Here is a 17,162-nt window from a genome sequence, read left to right on the forward strand (position 1 = left end):
CTGTGGCACGACTTGAGGCCATACGTCTACTGTTCGGCATTGCCTGCAAACTGAGAATCAAGCTGTAGCAAATGGACGTTAAAATCACTTTTTTAAATGGAGTACTCCAGGAAGAAGTGTATGTATCGCAACCAACAGGATTTGAGGATCCTCACTTCCCGGATCACGTGTACAAACTGAGAAAAGCACTATATGGCTTGAAGCAAGCTCCGAGGGCATGGTATGAGCGACTAACTCAGTTTCTGATTGAGACTGATTTTAAGAGAGGAGGTGTTGATAAGACCTTGTTCATCCAAGAAATCGACTCGCACATCTTGGTGATCCAAGTCTATGTTGATGACATCATATTTGGGAGCACATCCAATCACCTTGTCAAGGAGTTTGTGAAAACCATGACTAAGGAATTCGAGATGAGCATGGTAGGCGAGCTAACATACTTCCTTGGTCTACAGATCACACAAATGGATGATGGAATATTTGTAACTCAAAGCACCTACGCAAAAAATCTGATAAAACGGTTTGGCATGGTAACCTGCAAGACGGCAAGGACTCCTATGAGCACGACCACCAAGCTCTCTCGTGATGAGGAAGGTAGAAACGTTGATGAAAAACTGTACCGAACCATGATTGGTAGTCTCCTCTATCTCACTGCTAGCCGTCCTGACCTTTGCCTTAGCGTAGGGATCTGTGCACGCTATCAAGCATCTCCAAAGGAATCACACATGAACGCTGTAAAACGGGTGATCAAATATGTGAAAGGAACTGTGAACTTTGGTCTGCATTATACCTTTGAAACTAACCTTAATCTGGCAGGTTATTGTGATGCTGACTGGGCAGGCTGTGTAGATGACAGAAGAAGCACATCAGGAGGCTGTTTCTTTCTGGGTAACAACATGGTCTCATGGCACAGCAAAAAATAGAACTGCGTATCCTTGTCAACAGCTGAGGCCGAATACATAGCCTTAGGAAGCTGCTGTACTCAACTCCTGTGGATGCGACAAATGCTTGTTGATTACGGGTACATCTCAGACCCTATGCTAGTTCACTGTGACAATATGAGTGCCATTAACTTGACTAAGAATCCTGTGCAACATTCTCGCACAAAGCATGTCGACCTCAGACACCACTTTGTGAGAGAGTTAGTAGAACTAAAACTTGTGATCATTGAACATGTCTTCTGAAAAACAATTAGCAGATATCTTCACCAAACCTCTCGACTTCGACACTTTTCTGGGACTCAGAAAAGCGTTGGGAATTGTCGACCAATAATCATATCACCTATAATGTCCTAGGGGGTAGATAAGCACAGGTAGAAGAAAGCACATATCAAGTCACCCCTCTCAAAACCTTGTACCAACACTTTGTTAGAAGTCATAAGCTGAGCTGTTCTTAGTTATCATAGTCACAAGACTCCATGGTGAAGGACACTCATCTTGGATCAGGATGCTAAAACATTTTGATCTGAGCAATGATCACTGTCTGGATTGGGTCAAGAAACACTGAAACGTTAGACAAAGTGTAACATACAAAAATAACAGTGTGAAAGGCCTAAAAGGAAGAACACTCGTTCTGGATCAGGGTGCTACAACACTTTGTATCTGAGACGATCAATGTTCAGATTAGGCAAAATCAGAAATTAGTAGAACACTCATTGTGGATCGGGGTGCTACAACACTCTGTATCTGGTAGTGCTCTTTGCTCTACTGAGACTATGATTTTGAAAAAGAAAAAAAAAATTGAATAAAAATGCCTGATAGGTTCCCATTGTAGAAGCAGAGGTGGGAGCACAATGTTGCGAGAAGTGTTTCTAAAGTGTGACTAAGATAGGCGACTGATCTAGTTTCAGCAAAACTTCTAATGAACCAATCTGTGTCAGTTACTCTGCTGAGTCAGCTACAGATTGGAGTTGAATCATTGATTTTCATCCGTTTATTTTGACTTGAGAGTGCCTGATCTTGCCTGAGCTAGTTGTATCTTTTCTCACAGGACATTGAATGTTTATGCATATATGTGTCGTTAATAATATCTTGACAATCATGTTTTGATGATCACTGGAATTAGTTCTCATTACTCTTTGCATAAGGGTCATGCTTAGAAATGCATTAGGATTCATTAGTACAAAAGTGAATATTGGGCTTGAATGTCATTTGTGAAATAAGCTGATGGATTTGTGTGATGGGCCAAAATAAGCTGAAAGGGGAACTACTTAACTACTAAGGGTTTCAGCTGCTGTGTCACACTCCAAATCGTGAGACCCCAAGCTCTCTCTCACCTCCACGATCAACATGCAACCAAGAAGAAGCTCGCGACTGAGACAATCGCAGGAGACTCCAAGCTCTCCGACCTCTCTAACCAATCCAGGCTCGTCCTCATGCCAGCGGAGGTACTCACGCAAGCGTCTCCACCGTCGCACGCCAGTCACTCCGCCCCCGGAACCCGAGGTTGAATCTCTCTCCGAGGACAACTCCGGTGATGACGAATCAGACGCTTCTCAGGAAGAAGCAGTCTGTGACAACCCTCTAGGTGAACAACCGGACGAGTTTCTTCCTAAAGGACCAAGATACGAGGAGAGTTGCGAGTTTCAAACTCTGGTTCAAGCTAACCCTGCGCTTCTCCGACCGTCCAAGGTACCAATCAATTCTCGCTTTGCTACGGTGGAAGCTGTTGAGAGGTATCAGGATCTGAAAAACAGGAAGTTCCTCATCCAGTACCGTCTCCCCTTGGACGAAGAGAATCTTCAAGATGTCAAGAAGGTGATTGTGGACTCAGGGCTGATCTACACGGTGGCTGATCTACACGGTCATTGATTCTGACCCCTTCAAACCGTGTGTGGTCAGACAGTTCATCGCAAATCTGTTAGATGCTGAGCCTCGAGGAGATGGAGTTGCAGTCTATGTTAAAGGCTCACTTGTCAATTTCTCTCCAAACCTGATCAACTCACTGTATCTCATTCCAACATGCGAGGAGGATCATGACTGGACAACCTACAACATAGATCGAGTGTGTGCCTTTCTGACAAATAACCGAATCCGTCGCTGGGAAGATATGAGTTCCAAGTTTCTAACTGCCACAAATCAAGTGCTGTACAAATTCGTTTGTGCTAACTGGATTCCGACCACAAGCTACACAGCCATGAACCCGGAACGTCTTCGATTCATCTACATGCTCTATCATGACCGGAGGTTCGACTTCGGAAAGCTACAAACAGATCATGTCAATGGCCGAGAACACGAGAGCAGAACGCACTCGAAGAATCATCTTCCCCACCCTGATTCAGCAGGTGCTGCTTGTCCAGCGCAACGTTCCTCCGGACTCTGATGATGAGGAATTCACTGGTATGCCAAAGAAAGTAATCAAAGACAAGAAGGCGGGTTTAGGGTCTGGAGCTGAGTCTAGATCACCTAACCTTGAAGAGGACATTGAGCATGCCATAGCTGGTCTCAGGGCCATCCGCATTCGTCTTAGGAGTAAGATGATCTTGAGGAGTTGGAATGATTAATGTTGCACCAGTACTAATGTGTTTTTATCTTAATGTGCATCTATGTAGGGGGAGAATACCCACACCAACAGCAGAATGAAGACAGTGATGGTGGAAGTGGCTAAGGGAACCTTATATATATAGTCGATTCATCTATAAGTTCAAATTTTCATGTGTTTGATTTGTCTCATAATTGATCGGGAGACAATGAGCTTATAGATGTATGTTGGTGTGAACTTCTCGATTATGCTTTTAAGCTGTGTTCTAGGTTATGTAATATCAAAGACTCGTATCAGGAATGAATTCATGTCTTTTGTGCGTCATGATTAAAGTGTTGAGTCTGCCTTTCGACCGTAGTGTACCTTTTGGCTGCAGCGGTTTTGCAGGTAGCATAGTGTGTCACATTCAGATAAAAAGGGGGAGAATGTTAGCTCCAGGAAAGGAGCTGGTTCAATGCAAAACAGAGCATGTGCTACATGGCTCGTTCGGTATGTGAAATATCGGTACAGAGTGGTTATCAGTTGATGACGTGGAGACATCGACTTAGAAGATCTTTGCTTCGGTGATAAGCATGAGAAGATCTGCTGTTAGCATAATATTAGGAGAGGAGAATATTATGTAATAGTGTATATAACTGTGACTATAGAGTTGATCTAGGTTACGGTTTTAGTGATTGAAAAGAGCTAGTGTAAGAGGTTGTTCTGCACTGGCTCGCTTTGTAACAATTGGTGAAGTTTCATCACCAGTTGAGTGTTTGGGTAGATTAAGGATTGGTCCGTAACAAGTCAGGATTGACATTGTATAAGTCGGATTAGACAGATCTTGAAGGATTGTCTAAGAGATTCTTAATATAAGAAGTTGTGTTTTTGAAAAGTGTTTCAGTTCTTATACTTTGGTATCCATTTGATCTTTCAGTTTCCCAGGGGATATTCACTTGTAATTATTGTATATCAGCTTTGAACTGTTACTTTGAACTGTTACAAAGTCATCAATACTATCCAGACAGAATCCAAACTCTACTTTCTAGATTTTTTAAACACAGTCTGAAGACAAGCCTAGAATAATTAACTTCATACATAATTAACTTCATACATATCGTCTCGTGATCCATTGTTCTTTCTACACTATATATGCCTTTGTAATATGAGACCGATCAAATGATTTCAGTTTCGAAACGTAACACGATCAAACAAAATCAAATAGCTTACAGCACACGCAAACAAGAATCGGAAAATTTACAATATATAAAACTGGATGCTATTAACAAATAAACCCCTCAAAAAACCCCAATAAAAAGTTTATAAAATCACTAAAAACTCACTTGGAAAGAAATCAAGAGAGATCATCTCATCTCCCCCGCTACTACCCCATGTTTGGTAATATAGCTGAGAAGTTTGGGATCTTATCAATGTGTTTCAACGCGTTCTCAGCGATCTGCCTCGTTCGGAAGTCACCGTTTTGAAAAGCGTCCACAAGCGCAGCGCTCACGTTAGGTTCTTTCGCCACCTCAATCGCTATGAACTCAATCCTCAAGATCCTCTCCACCACCCAAACCGCTCTCCTCGTAAGCCTCTCCGTTCGCGTCTCCGTCAAAACGTTTAGTATATGTCTTATCCCATCCGCTTCATCGAGTATCTGAACCCCTTTCTCCACTTCTAACCCGTCTTCTAACAAGCTCGAAAGAGCCGCGAGAGAAGCCTCCACCACTTTATCATTCTCATGGTCCAACAAACCCACTAGCTTCTCCACAGCTTCTCCTTCGACGAGGCAAAACGTTTCTCTCAACGAACATATCCCCTGGTGGATCCTGCACAGGCCCGTTACAACTGGCGGTTTGCTCATGCACGAAAAGATGGAGCCGCAGTAGCTTGGAGGAGGGAGATCAGGCGTCCGCGAGAGGTTCACAGACTCTAGCGAGAGGTTCTCTAACGCCATGGCGGAAACCATCTGGATGTTGTCTTGACCGTTGGACTGAAGAAGATGAATGAAGAGCGAAGCAACGTTGAACTCACGGCAAAAGGCGACGGCTCTAGGCTCGTTGTTGAATGCGAAAGTGATCCTGGAGAGTATACGCACAAGCCCTTCGAGAAAGTTCATCGTAAACCTCATCCCTTTGATCTCCCCGTGGCGGATCCCATTCACCTTTGAGATGATTTTCTCGAAGGCACCAACTGCTAAGAGCTCCCGCGTGAGGCCCAAATCCCTCTCAGGCAACTCAGCTAAGAGCCCGGCGGCTGCAGCCTGTTCTTCGGAGATCGGTGTCTTCTCCGAAATGATGGCAACAAGGCTCCCGAGCTGTCCAGCTGTACCGAGTAAGGCCCCGGCTAGCTCCTCGCTCATGAAGGGGGAGAGGTTATGAAGAAGCTTTACCGAAGCCAGACGCAGATCATTGTTCTCCCGGACTTCGACAAACTGAACCAGACTGATGATCGCACCTAAGGTTTTAATCGCGGAGACGACGTGAATAACTGCTTTAGGGCAGCTAGTGAGTCCAACGAGAACCTCCAAGAGCTTGCACTGGATCGCCGGACCAGTGTTGCTTATCAGATAGAGCAGCTTCTCCACTCTGTTCTCTGAAACAAGTGTGGCTTTGTCAAAGTCGTATCCAATGTTGACTATGTTGGCGAGGATAGTGGCCGAGACTTCTTTCAACCGGATTGGGAGGTTGTTTGGGCCTATGTAGAAGAGATCTTTGATCAGCGGAGGGAGAATCCCTATGTTGATCAAAACTTTGGCACTCCCGTCGAAGGATGAGATGTTGTTGAGAGCTTTCAGGGCAGCTTCGCGTTGGGGCATGTCACCGCTTCTCATGAGATCGACTAGAGAAGAACCCACGGTCTGAGCCACAAGAACCTTCATATCATTGTTTAAGGCAAGGTCTCCAAGAAAGGTAGCCATTGAGAGTTTCGTTTCAAGTGAACCTGCACACATCATGTTTCACATTCTCATTTCATAATTCAGGTATTAGGCATGCGGTTTCGGTTTTTTCAGTTCCGGTATTTTTGGTTTAGGTTAATTCGGTTTGGCTACAATCCGAAATGAACCGAAAATAAAACCAGTTCGGTTAAGTTTTCAGTTATTCTGGTTTATAGTTTTTCTCAAAAATAACCGGAATTTCGGTTGGATTTCGGTATAACTATTTTAAGAAATTTGGATAGTTTCAGTTAAATTCGATTATTTTCGGTTATTGATCAATGAAGAAAGTAAGGAATGAATGATCAAGCAAATCACCTTCAAGGATTTTGCCAAGAAGAGGCTGGAGTCTACCATAGGAAGCCATCTGCTTAACAATCTCCTTAGACCTCTCCAGGTTCTCCAATGTTCTATCAGCTTTCTCAACGATGGAGACGTTTACTGAGTTGCTGCTTGTCAGACCAACCAATAAAATAAGTGCTCCATTAACCGAACCAATCTTCTCACACAAAGTTTCAGACTTGGAGAGCTCAAACAACAAAGAAACAGCTGCTTCCTTCCCTTTTGATGGCTCGTGAGATAAGAACTTAACTAGTGTACGCACAGTATCCCCTTCAGCTAGTATCTCCTGCAAGATTAATGACACTTTTTCATCAGCATTCGCTTGAGTAGGCATGGACACATTTATTCAGAAGCGAAAACTAAACCGAAAATACGTAGTTCAGTTCGGGTTTGGATCCTATCAATTACCCCTGATCTATCAATTACCGGATCGGATCTTATATCTCTAAAACGGTACAATCAAACCGAACCGAACAAATACCAAATTTCTATAATATAGTTTATATACTTATAAATATTAACTACATTTAGTTTTAAAATAATCAAATAATTTAAAATATTATTTAAACAGAAATATCAAAAATAATGAAGTACCAGAATATATTTTATCCAAAAATATATAAATTATCTGAATTATCCAAATTTTTAGCCTAAAACCCGATATTTAATTCGAAAACCCGAATTTTCAGACTTTTAAACCCGAATTCATCGAAAAAACGGAACCGAATGGGATCCAGAATTGCCTTGAATATTAGCCAGTTCCCAATTTTGTTACTCGAACCAAAAACCGAATAAAAGAACCGAAACCAAACCGAATTTTCTAAATACCTGAACAGATTCTAAACCTCTAGAACCGAACCAAAGAACCAAAACTGGAACCGAATGCTCAGGTCTACTGAATTTACTGTTGCAATTCAATAGCAGAAGACTAAATATAAATAAGAAGACAAACCTTGCTCTCCTCATCTCCTTCTACAACAACTTGAAGAGTCTGCAAAGCCTTATACCTCACTTTATGACTATTACTTTTCAACATATCAATAATCATACGAATAAGCTGAAAGTTACGCACACCCTGCCTATTCGATCTGATACTCCTGCAAATCTGCCGCACATGCATCAAAGCTTGCAAGACATCATTCTCATCGTTTCCTATAAACAGCGCCTGACGAGCAATATCGAGCTTCGCAGCGTCGTTCCTAGATCTCCACTCTTGGATAGTGTTGCGCAGAGCAATACTGGGGCTGACATCAGTGCTACTCAGCGTCTGAGAAGTTAACGGGCAAGAAGGAGGTTTACCAGTGTCTGAACATTCCTTGAAATATTTCTCAATGGCTTCACGCTCGAACGTTCGACCGTTCTCTAGAGTGACGGGATCGTGCATGACTTCTTTAGTCAAGGGGCAGATGAATGCTTCGTAGATGTGATCGACGCCTCGCTCGAAGTGAGAGCTGTCATCAGACTGGCTTCCATCCCAGCTTCCAACCATTTTCAGCTAGTCCTGCACACTCACACTACAATACATTAATTAAACCGTTGCTCAAGCAGAAGGCGACTATAACCAAGAAATTGAAATCTTAAAAGTTTGGTACAGATTCGATAGTAAATGGGAACAGACATTTTTAGAAACAAGAAAAGGAGATAATACCAGATTTAGCTAAGTTCCTTCGATTCAAAACTATAACACTAGATTGCGAAAGGCAAGAATCTTCCAAAAGGCATTATTCGAATCAGCCTAAATATAGTAAGGTTACTAAATTTAGCGATATTTATAACATCTCAGGAAAGCATTTTGAAGAAAGCGTACCAAGCAAATATCTCGATCGCAGAAGCGACTTAGAGCTACAGAGAAGGAACGGATTCAAAAAGGCGCTAGTCTTCTAAGTTGACAAACTCGAGTAGAAGAAGAAGATAGCTTCCTCGTATTCCATGGATCCAATTTAAAGCAATCGAGCTTGCTCCACGAGCTTGATTCAACAGCCTCCTCGTGCGTGGGACAGAGAACGAGAGAGAGAGAGAGAGAGGGAGGCAAAAAAAGCTTAAAGGGAAGGAATGAAGAAGAGAGAAGGGTTTCGAGGAAAAAGAAGAAAAGAAAGGAAGGAGAGTCGCTGACTTAATTCGAAAAGTCATCAGAGAGAAACGTGGAGCCACCAAACGCCAACTTGACATTACAGCCTGGCTCTGTTCACACTTACCCTCCTACAAGTCTAGATATCGGGTCGGGTTTTTTATCCACCCACCCGAAAGCATTAGGAGGGGAGTCGATCTAATGGGCTTTTATAAGATTCATCGTCCATCTTTTTAATTCTAATATTTACGAAAATACCCCCGTCAACTCTGTTGAGCTCGCGGGATCGATTCCTTGTTGTACCACGTACGTTCTCGTGCAAGCTTTGATTTGTTCATTGCTGGCTTTTGCTATGGCGGGAGATGAAGGAACTGAGATTTACGAGGAAGGAGAGGATTCCATTGATGTGAATAACGAAGTTGAGCTGGAAAAGGAGGGAGGAGGAAGAGATGAGAAGGTGTTGGACTTCTTAGATTCGTTGGATGAGTATTTAACGCTCATGGATTCTCTCAGTTCAAAGCTTCGAGAGGTAATACGCCGCTTGAATTTTCAATCTTTCTGTATTTCTCATCGTTTAATTTAATCCTCAATATTTTTGGTGTAGATGATGACTTTAGATGAGCTTATTTGTTCGAAACCCGAAGCTAATCAGTGATCTCTATCTAATCTAAGGATGTGACTTAGCTTGTGTTTAGTTAATGCTTAGTGGGCTAATTAGTCTCAGTCTCAATTTCAAATCTTGATTTTGTATGAGTTTGTTAGGCTATAGTTACTCTTCTCAGAATGAATCTGGGAAACGTTTGGTTGATTAGTTTAGCTAAGAAAGCAAGGTGAAAAAAAAAAACTTTGAAGAAGGAAACTGCTTCACTGATAATATCATGAGAGACTCTGCTTTAAGAAACTCACTTTGTATAGGAAGTTGCTGAATGTGTTTCGTTTATTCAGGGATGGTTTGATCTAGCAAGTGCTAGGCATTCTATGGGAACTCTACGTATCAACAGCACTCTTTTGGACCTCAAGTTTCATCCCGCTGCTTCGACATTGCAAGTGACTGAACAAGATGGTAAGTTTGGCTTTTCGGATTAAACTCACAAAAAAGTATGTTCTCTCAAGGTGTTTGCTAGTTTATTGCTTCATATTTATATGCTATGAATATATATGGTAATCTTACAGCTGCTTATTTACAAGTGTATGAACCCTTGTAGTTGAAGCTTTGGGATCAGTACCTCGTTTTGCTTTGTCCAAGTGGGCTTCCAAGGGTGGTAGTGGGAAAGGCAAAGACTCCTCTATTGATGCAGATTCTGAGGCGGGGTCACCTCGTAGACCACAGCTACGCCATCGAGGAGGCGTTTCTGGTAAAAAGTTGAGAATTATCTGCTGGTTGTTCTGTGCCCTTCCTTTGTTTGTGTCTCACCTCTTTCTTATGTTATAGAGGAGAAACCATCAGCCATGGGTGAAACAGTGTTAGCAGCTGATGAAGAGGTGGGAGCAATCATTTAATCTTTATGCAACAAACTCTCTGTCTTAGAAAGGAACAACATGGGGTTTTTACCTATTCCGATGTTTTCATCTCCAGATTAAGAGAGAACGAGCCAAGTCTCTGTCGGTATTCGGAGGTCTAGTCTCGCCTAAGCTGCGTGGCGCTCAACTCTCATTTGAAGCAGGTAAACCACAAGTGAAGTCACATATATAAAAGTTCCCGGTTTCAGCTGATATTATATTGTTTTTGTTTTGCATTGGGACAGCTCTTGAAACTCTTGTGGAAATAGCCAACACTCGATCATCCATGCTAACTGCCTTTGAGCGGATCACAAAGAAGTAAAGACTGATCAACGTGCTCAATGGATTCAGTGGAAGCAGAACAGTGGCGACGTGTCAAAGGGAGACAGAATGTTCCACATTCAGTGTAAACACAGATTTGTTTCAGTGATTAAATTTTACCATAATTTCTTACAGACATGAGCTAAAGAAAGATCCAAATAGTATGTAAAAGTCTCTGTTTCGAACGTGTACAAGATTTTCTTTTTTTTCCCACCAAAGACAAACAAGTATTTTTTTGATATAAATAAAGCAAATGAATTCATAAGAACAGAGGAGAGATACAGTAGCAAACCAATACAAAGACAAACTTTACAAAATACAAATCGTCTAACGCTATATCTCATTCAAAACCAGACTCTGACGAAGAAAAAAAAATGTAAGATTTTTAATGAATCAACCACAAGTTTTATCAAGCGATGATAAATGAAGAAATCGAAATTATAATCATTACTGTGGCTAGAAGGACCTTTTCCTGGGGCTTTGATCATCAGAGGATACTTTGAAGGGACCTGTGGAACCAAACGGGTCTGCATCATCAAACGAGTACCCATGATCCTTTGTACTATTCATCGAGTCGAATCTTGAAAGCGAGGGACCACCAAAGTCTCTGCTACTGTTGATTGAATCGAACCTGGAGAAGGCAGCTCCACCAAAGTCTTTGGAGCTGTTTATGGAATCAAACCTAGACAGTCTCTCGGGCTGTGAGGAGGAGAAACCGGCGCCAGCTTCACTGGTGGTGTTGAAGGAGTCGAATCTGGAGAAGCTGTCAAAGTTGTTATCTCTGGTCGATGCATCGCTGAACCGAGGAGGAGAGTTCCCGAATCTTGAGAGTGGAGTGCTGGGGACCGAATCATCAAATGCAAATGGGCTCTTTCTCTGACCGCCGAAACTTCTTGAACTTGGAGAATCTACTCTTCCTGAGTTTCCTCCAAAGTCCCCACCACCAGATCCAAAGTAATCTCCATCCTGCAAATGTCAATTTTATAATGGTAAGCTTAGAAGACTGTGGAAAGAAAACTAAGCAATTTTGTGTTAACCTGGCTTTTTGATGCATCAAATCCCCAGACGGAATCCACATCATCATTAGTGTCAAAGGCACTTGCCCAATTCGAGTCATCGAAGAACTCAGAACTCTTTCCACCAGAGTAATCTGGAGAAGGGACCTCAGTAGCAGTTCTGCCTGATTCATCATCACTGTGAGTTGTCCCATATTCACTCTCATGGTGGCGGTCCGAGGTTTCTGAAAATGGTCCATAATTCTCATCCAAATGAGTCGGAGAATCAGGTGGTGGTACGCTACCATCGTCCACCGTACCGTTTTCCTTCTCACCAGACGAGTTTTGCTCTTTTGATTTGTCAAAAGTAATCTCATTGCCAAATCCTAACAGTGGGAGGATTATCAGTCAATGTCTTGTTATGTGCCTAACTATAGGCATCTAAATGTGTAAGTAACAGAACTATAGAAAAAAAAACAATGTACCTTCATCTTCAAATTTATCCCATTCTTCATCCCAAAGAGCTGCCCCTTCTTGAATTCCAGGTTGCCATCCTGTAAGTCACAACATTAACAGCTTCCAAATGATTTGTTTGTTTACAAAACACATGTAATTTGCATTCTTCTACAGAAAAAACAATGCGTCACAAGGAGACAGGATCATATATAGTACCTGCTGGAAGGTCTACAAGGGCCTTCGACTTAACCTCCAACCCATGTTTCTTGCAACGTTCAGTTAAAGCCTTCATCAGCTCCTCTAGATCTGATTGTATTCTATCAGCCCGGACCTAAATATGCCCAGTAAGGCATCAAATAAGGCATGTACAATCAATAGTTTAGATCACATAAACATAGAAAGCATATACCTGAAGTAAACCATCAGCACTACCACCTTGCTCCATGTTCACAATTGCTTGACTCAATTCCATCTTCCGCCCCTGGAATGGGTTAACAAGACTTCATAAGTAAAAAAATTCCGCGAGTTATCTATAACAAAATTAATTAAAACTTATGACCAGCAAATGTGGAAGACGGGAGAACTGGGCAATAGAATAAGAGGACAGGACAAGACCCAGAGAAAGAGAAAATGAAGAAAAATATTTGGCTTTATTGTACATTAGGTGTTGCCACTTTATGTGCTAGTAGCCATACCTCAATCTCGCGGAACCTGGCCTCTTCAATAGTTAACTTTGACCCTAGTTCTGCAACCTGCTTATACTTCTCCTCGTACTTCTTTGCCAACGTTTCAGCCTGCAGTAGAAATTATTTTGGAATAAGACAGAGATAGCCTTTAAGAAATGAAAAAAAAAAGAAGATTATTTACGTGAAAAGCACCTCACGCTTGTCAGAGGAAGCCCTTTCAGAGATCTCATTTAATCTATTGTCACACCTGCTTTTGTACAAGACCTGACAGAGAGAGGAAAACTATAAGAAAAAATGGTATCATAATTACTGGATCTCACAAGAACCTTACTCTAAATAAAGGCATCGTGAGACGGATAATCATCACTACTTCTAACCAAATAACAAAAGTAATTTATAATGGAGTACTCACAATATCCTGCATTTTTGTTCGGTAGTATTCAAGTTTCTCCCTGGAGTCCATATATACATTCTTCTTTTCATCAACCTACAGAGATTAGAAACGTTTCACAGGTAATCCAAAAAAATGCACTTGGAATAGTAACTTATCTAAAGCTTTGAAATGATTTTTTTCCCTTCATAATTAAAATGAAAATGTAAATGATTACCTTTTCCCCATCAGTTGCTGTTTCTTGAATATTTGAGCTCGCAGAATGTCCGTTACCTAGGTGACTCGCAAAAGGATCATCCACAGCTGGCGCTTGATTCCTTTGCTGATTAGGTGCTACACCACTGCCAGGGTGAGGAACGGGTGTAGGAACTGGTGGTCTCATGCCAGTCGGTGGAGTGATTGGCCGCGCACCCATCACTGGCTGCTGTACGAAACCTTGCAATAGAGAAATTTGACTTATAGCGGAGTATCAGGAAAAGGGAGAAGATCACCAAAACGCATGAAATATGAGCAATACCTTGACTAGATCCCCATCCAGCATTTGCATAACCCTGATTAGGTGCACCTGAGATAGATAATAGTGTTTCATCAAACATGATGCTGCTAGGAAGTGATGTTGGGAGAGGACGGCCTTCTCTATACCGCTCCATCAAATACAATGAAATGCAGAACTCCCTCAGAGAAAGCATAGTATCATTATCCTGATCAGATAATTCCCACACGTGCTTTAATACCTCTGGAAGCGAGGAAAAAGAACATGTTAAGTTAATTATATTCTTCATGTAAAGTGGAATGAGAGATCGAAGATCCTCACCCCTGGGTAGCCTCCAGCTTAAGAAAAGATTTTTTGCCTGCTCACCAGTGATCTTCCCATCCTTGTCAGTATCAACACTCATAAATACCTTTGTGTATTTCTGGACATCGGATGGTTTCATTTTCGGCCACGGAGGCTGATTATTTCCAGCAGGAGTTGAATGGGCAGAGCCAACTACACTTCCATGTGGCAAACCGGAGGATGGACCTTGTGATGACACTGCAGGCGGCTGTGAGCTTGCTGCTGGCCTTGGCTGCTGAGGCTGGTTTCCTGTAGGCAGCATTGAGAAAGTATTCTGTAGGGAATCGAGAGCATTAGGCTTCGTTGGAGGTTGGGTTCCAGCAGGAACAATAGCTGAACTGATTGAAGAATTACTCAGAGTGGTTTCTGGTTTTTGCTGGAAGGAGGAAAACATGTCACCTCCATTGCCAGATACAACAAGCGCTTTTGGACCAACTTGTGTATCTGGTTGTAAGCCAGGAGAAGGTGCTGCTAAGCTGCCCCCTCCAAAGCCGGACGAGTATCCGCCGGTGTTTCCAGCATACAAATTATTAAGATTGAACGTTGAACTACCAGGACCAGATGCACTAGTGGGAGGACGAGTAACACTACCAACAGGAGCTGGTTGAAATTGACCTGGTACAGCACTTGGTCTATACTCTGGACCAGTAGTTGGTCTAAGTGAAGTCACCCCAGATACTCCTTGATTTGGTCTCACTTGCTGGTTTTGCTGAGGTGGATAATAGTTCTGGTTGACATTCGTATTTGGAGCCCCTGGTCCGCTAAATCCCACATTTGGACGACCTGTTGAGGCAACCGGACGGGGTGTGGTAGCAGCAGGGCTAGGCTGGGGTGCAGGAACAGCTGAAAGATTAATTTTAGGCGGGGGTATTTTGGCTGCGGCAGGAGTATTAAGTGCAGCATTAACAATCTCAGGTGTGAGATCTCTCTTGCTCTGTGCTACTGTTACAAGTCTCAGAGAATTATAAAAGTCCTGCCGACCAAGGAAACCGCTGCGTGACCGGTCAGAAAGCGACCATATCTACAAACGCAGAACACAACTGATCAGTTGACAATTTTTAAAAAAGGCAAACGTCATTTATTAGAATCCGTCTAAGGAAAATTCTATGCAAGAAAGTTTCCAGATTAAATACTGGTAAACCAAAGAAGGAGCTTGTATCCACACACATTTTAACATAATGTGAATAGACAAGAAACTGCATTCCTAGAGAATAATCTTAAAAATGGGCAAAGAAACTCTCAAGGCAAACAAACATAGCCACAAAGTAACTGAAATCAATCATACAATTTCGTCGCACCATGCAAAAAAAAAAAAGACAACCTCATCTCATGTAGAGCCAAATTCCAGCAAAACCAAAACCAAGTTCCACCTTCATCTACCAGTGACTACCATCTGAAAGATTATCACTACCACCAATGAATAAAGACTTCTAATTGCAATAAGATTTCAGCAGCAGCCAGGGGGTCCAATATAAAAGGATACCCCTGAGACTCTCTTATAACTTGATCAAAACTTCTAATTCACTTCATATATGCTAATCCGAATCGAATATTATTATTATCGGCATGAAATTCAATTGGAATAATCAGAAACCTCTCCAGAAACAATCAAGGAGAAGTTTTTAATACCTGGGCAAGAACTTGCTTAGGCAAACCAGATCCTTGAAAAAAGCCAACAGCTTCGACCCCACTGATTCTACCATCTCCGTCCAAATCTGCTCTCTTGAAGTAGGCCTCGAATTGATCCATGTTTGGATTCTGCCCCGCCATTTCAGATCAGAGCTTCCAAATCGATCTACAGAATAATTGCACGATTCCAACAGATGCAACACAAAATACAAATTAAAATTATAAATTATTAAGAGAAGCAAGAAAAATGACTGTGACACAGAGAAAAATTCGAAATCGCCTTCGCGATGCTCAACAAAGCCGTCCTTGTGTTTTTTGGTTGGAGTTTTCTTTTAGCTTTGCTAGTAAATGGGCTTTCTTTAAGCCCACTTAAGGTCCATTGTCACCATTATAAAATATTTATACACATCGAGTAAACATAACAATTTTGAAGTTTTTATACAAAAATAGATTATAATGAGAAAAATGATCAAAATATTTCATTTAATAGGTAAAAGATTAATACCCTAGATAAATAAATACAAAAAATAAATTAATAAATAGATAAATAAATAAATAAAATTTTATAGTTTCAGATTATATGTTTTCAAATTCGAACTTTCTTATAAATTTTTTTTTGAAACTTTTTGTTTTCAATTTTTTTTTGTAATTCGAAATACTTTTGAAATTATTTTCCAATTTTTATTTTCAAATTTTTAATATTTATTTTTTTATTTTATAAAATTTTAAAATTTAATCTCAAATCTCTATCCCTTAACTCGGAGGTGTTATTGGTTTATATATTTTGATTTATAAATCTAAGTAAAATATGCAGATTTTTAAAAATATTCGGATTAGTATTTACAAATCCTGAGGTTTTTCCTCGGAATTGAATATTTGTATTTTTAACAAAAAATCCAGGCAAATCCATTATAAAATCAAATTTATTAGTAAATCCGTGCGATTGAATAATTTGATATAGAATTTATGAATCATTAAATCAATAACACTTGATTTTAATACATACTATATCATGATCCGCGCGCCAGCGCGAGTATGAATTTTTAGTTTTTAATTATTTATTTTATTAAATGATATATTTTTAATATTCGTTCATATTATATTCATTAAATAAATATTATTTTTTTTTGCATCTTAAACTATCTATTTTTTTACGAATGTGTGATATCATATAAAAAATATAAAAAAATGAATATAGAGTTAATTAGATAATTTTAAAAACATAAATTTTTCTTTCGTGTGCGATATCATATAAATAATGATCCGTCCAGTTAACAAAAATCATGATTATTTTATGTGTAATTTTTTTTATTTTGACCATTTCCTTAAAACTATATTAAATTTTACATGTTTTAATTAGAATATTTTTAATATCTTTATCTTTTTATTTGAAATGCAACTCAATATTTTTTTAACAATTATAACAAAATATTTAAAAAATATTTTTAGAATTTGTTTGAAAAATATGAAAATTATATTTTAAATTAAAATTATCCTAAAATATGATAAGTTTTGATGTAAACAAAAACTCAAATTATGTCAAAAATA

General features: G+C 40.4%; 3 protein-coding genes across 6 annotated transcripts; 1 reads left to right on the forward strand and 2 right to left on the reverse strand.

Annotated features, from left to right (window-relative positions):
- Window positions 1-4,620: 4,620 nt before the first annotated feature.
- Window positions 4,621-8,848, reverse strand: LOC106410599 (U-box domain-containing protein 44). 4 transcript variants are annotated; one of them, XM_022706300.2, is made up of 5 exons: window positions 8,541-8,843; window positions 8,382-8,468; window positions 7,686-8,234; window positions 6,710-7,019; window positions 4,621-6,399 (listed from the first exon to the last, which is right to left on the reverse strand). In XM_022706300.2, the coding sequence occupies exons 3-5, from the start codon at window positions 8,220-8,222 to the stop codon at window positions 4,841-4,843; spliced, it is 2,406 nt and encodes an 801-aa protein (XP_022562021.1). In that variant the 5' UTR covers window positions 8,223-8,234; window positions 8,382-8,468; window positions 8,541-8,843; the 3' UTR covers window positions 4,621-4,840. The 4 variants fall into 4 exon arrangements, with proteins under 4 accessions (XP_022562021.1, XP_013706596.1, XP_013706594.1 ...); XM_013851142.3 differs by having other exon boundaries at window positions 7,686-8,247; window positions 8,541-8,833; XM_013851140.3 differs by lacking the exon at window positions 8,382-8,468 and having other exon boundaries at window positions 7,686-8,247; window positions 8,541-8,848.
- Window positions 8,849-9,041: 193 nt separating this feature from the next.
- On the forward strand, window positions 9,042-10,890 carry LOC106410666 (coiled-coil domain-containing protein 115). The gene is made up of 6 exons (XM_013851220.3): window positions 9,042-9,330; window positions 9,747-9,864; window positions 10,007-10,156; window positions 10,234-10,283; window positions 10,378-10,465; window positions 10,547-10,890. Exons 1-6 carry the CDS (start codon window positions 9,154-9,156, stop codon window positions 10,621-10,623), a joined length of 660 nt encoding a protein of 219 aa, XP_013706674.1. The 5' UTR covers window positions 9,042-9,153; the 3' UTR covers window positions 10,624-10,890.
- LOC106410665 (epidermal growth factor receptor substrate 15-like 1) lies at window positions 10,841-15,920 on the reverse strand. Its single transcript, XM_013851219.3, has 12 exons — window positions 15,615-15,920; window positions 13,965-15,006; window positions 13,668-13,886; window positions 13,368-13,585; window positions 13,172-13,246; window positions 12,952-13,023; window positions 12,769-12,867; window positions 12,483-12,554; window positions 12,290-12,404; window positions 12,103-12,171; window positions 11,660-12,003; window positions 10,841-11,588 (listed from the first exon to the last, which is right to left on the reverse strand). Exons 1-12 carry the CDS (start codon window positions 15,753-15,755, stop codon window positions 11,079-11,081), a joined length of 2,976 nt encoding a protein of 991 aa, XP_013706673.1. The 5' UTR covers window positions 15,756-15,920; the 3' UTR covers window positions 10,841-11,078.
- Between the last annotated feature and the right edge of the window lie 1,242 nt (window positions 15,921-17,162).

This window comes from Brassica napus, chromosome C7, assembly GCF_020379485.1.
Source record: "Brassica napus cultivar Da-Ae chromosome C7, Da-Ae, whole genome shotgun sequence".
NCBI lineage: Eukaryota > Viridiplantae > Streptophyta > Magnoliopsida > Brassicales > Brassicaceae > Brassica > Brassica napus.

Excerpts from the sequence above, each read along its gene's own strand:
- LOC106410665 (XM_013851219.3), bottom strand. The coding sequence starts at position 15,755 with ATGGCGGGGCAGAATCCAAACATGGATCAATTCGAGGCCTACTTCAAG. Across the intron at positions 15,007-15,614 it reads CTAAGCAAGTTCTTGCCCAG|ATATGGTCGCTTTCTGACCG; the intron begins GTATTAAAAACT and ends CTGCGTTTGTAG. Across the intron at positions 12,004-12,102 it reads GGATAAATTTGAAGATGAAG|GATTTGGCAATGAGATTACT; the intron begins GTACATTGTTTT and ends TCCCACTGTTAG.
- LOC106410599 (XM_013851140.3), bottom strand. The coding sequence starts at position 8,222 with ATGGTTGGAAGCTGGGATGGAAGCCAGTCTGATGACAGCTCTCACTTC. Across the intron at positions 7,020-7,685 it reads AAGGAGATGAGGAGAGCAAG|GAGATACTAGCTGAAGGGGA; the intron begins GTTTGTCTTCTT and ends TTAATCTTGCAG. Across the intron at positions 6,400-6,709 it reads TCTTGGCAAAATCCTTGAAG|GTTCACTTGAAACGAAACTC; the intron begins GTGATTTGCTTG and ends TGATGTGTGCAG.
- LOC106410666 (XM_013851220.3), top strand. The coding sequence starts at position 9,154 with ATGGCGGGAGATGAAGGAACTGAGATTTACGAGGAAGGAGAGGATTCC. Across the intron at positions 10,157-10,233 it reads CCATCGAGGAGGCGTTTCTG|AGGAGAAACCATCAGCCATG; the intron begins GTAAAAAGTTGA and ends CTTATGTTATAG. Across the intron at positions 10,284-10,377 it reads TGTTAGCAGCTGATGAAGAG|ATTAAGAGAGAACGAGCCAA; the intron begins GTGGGAGCAATC and ends TTTCATCTCCAG.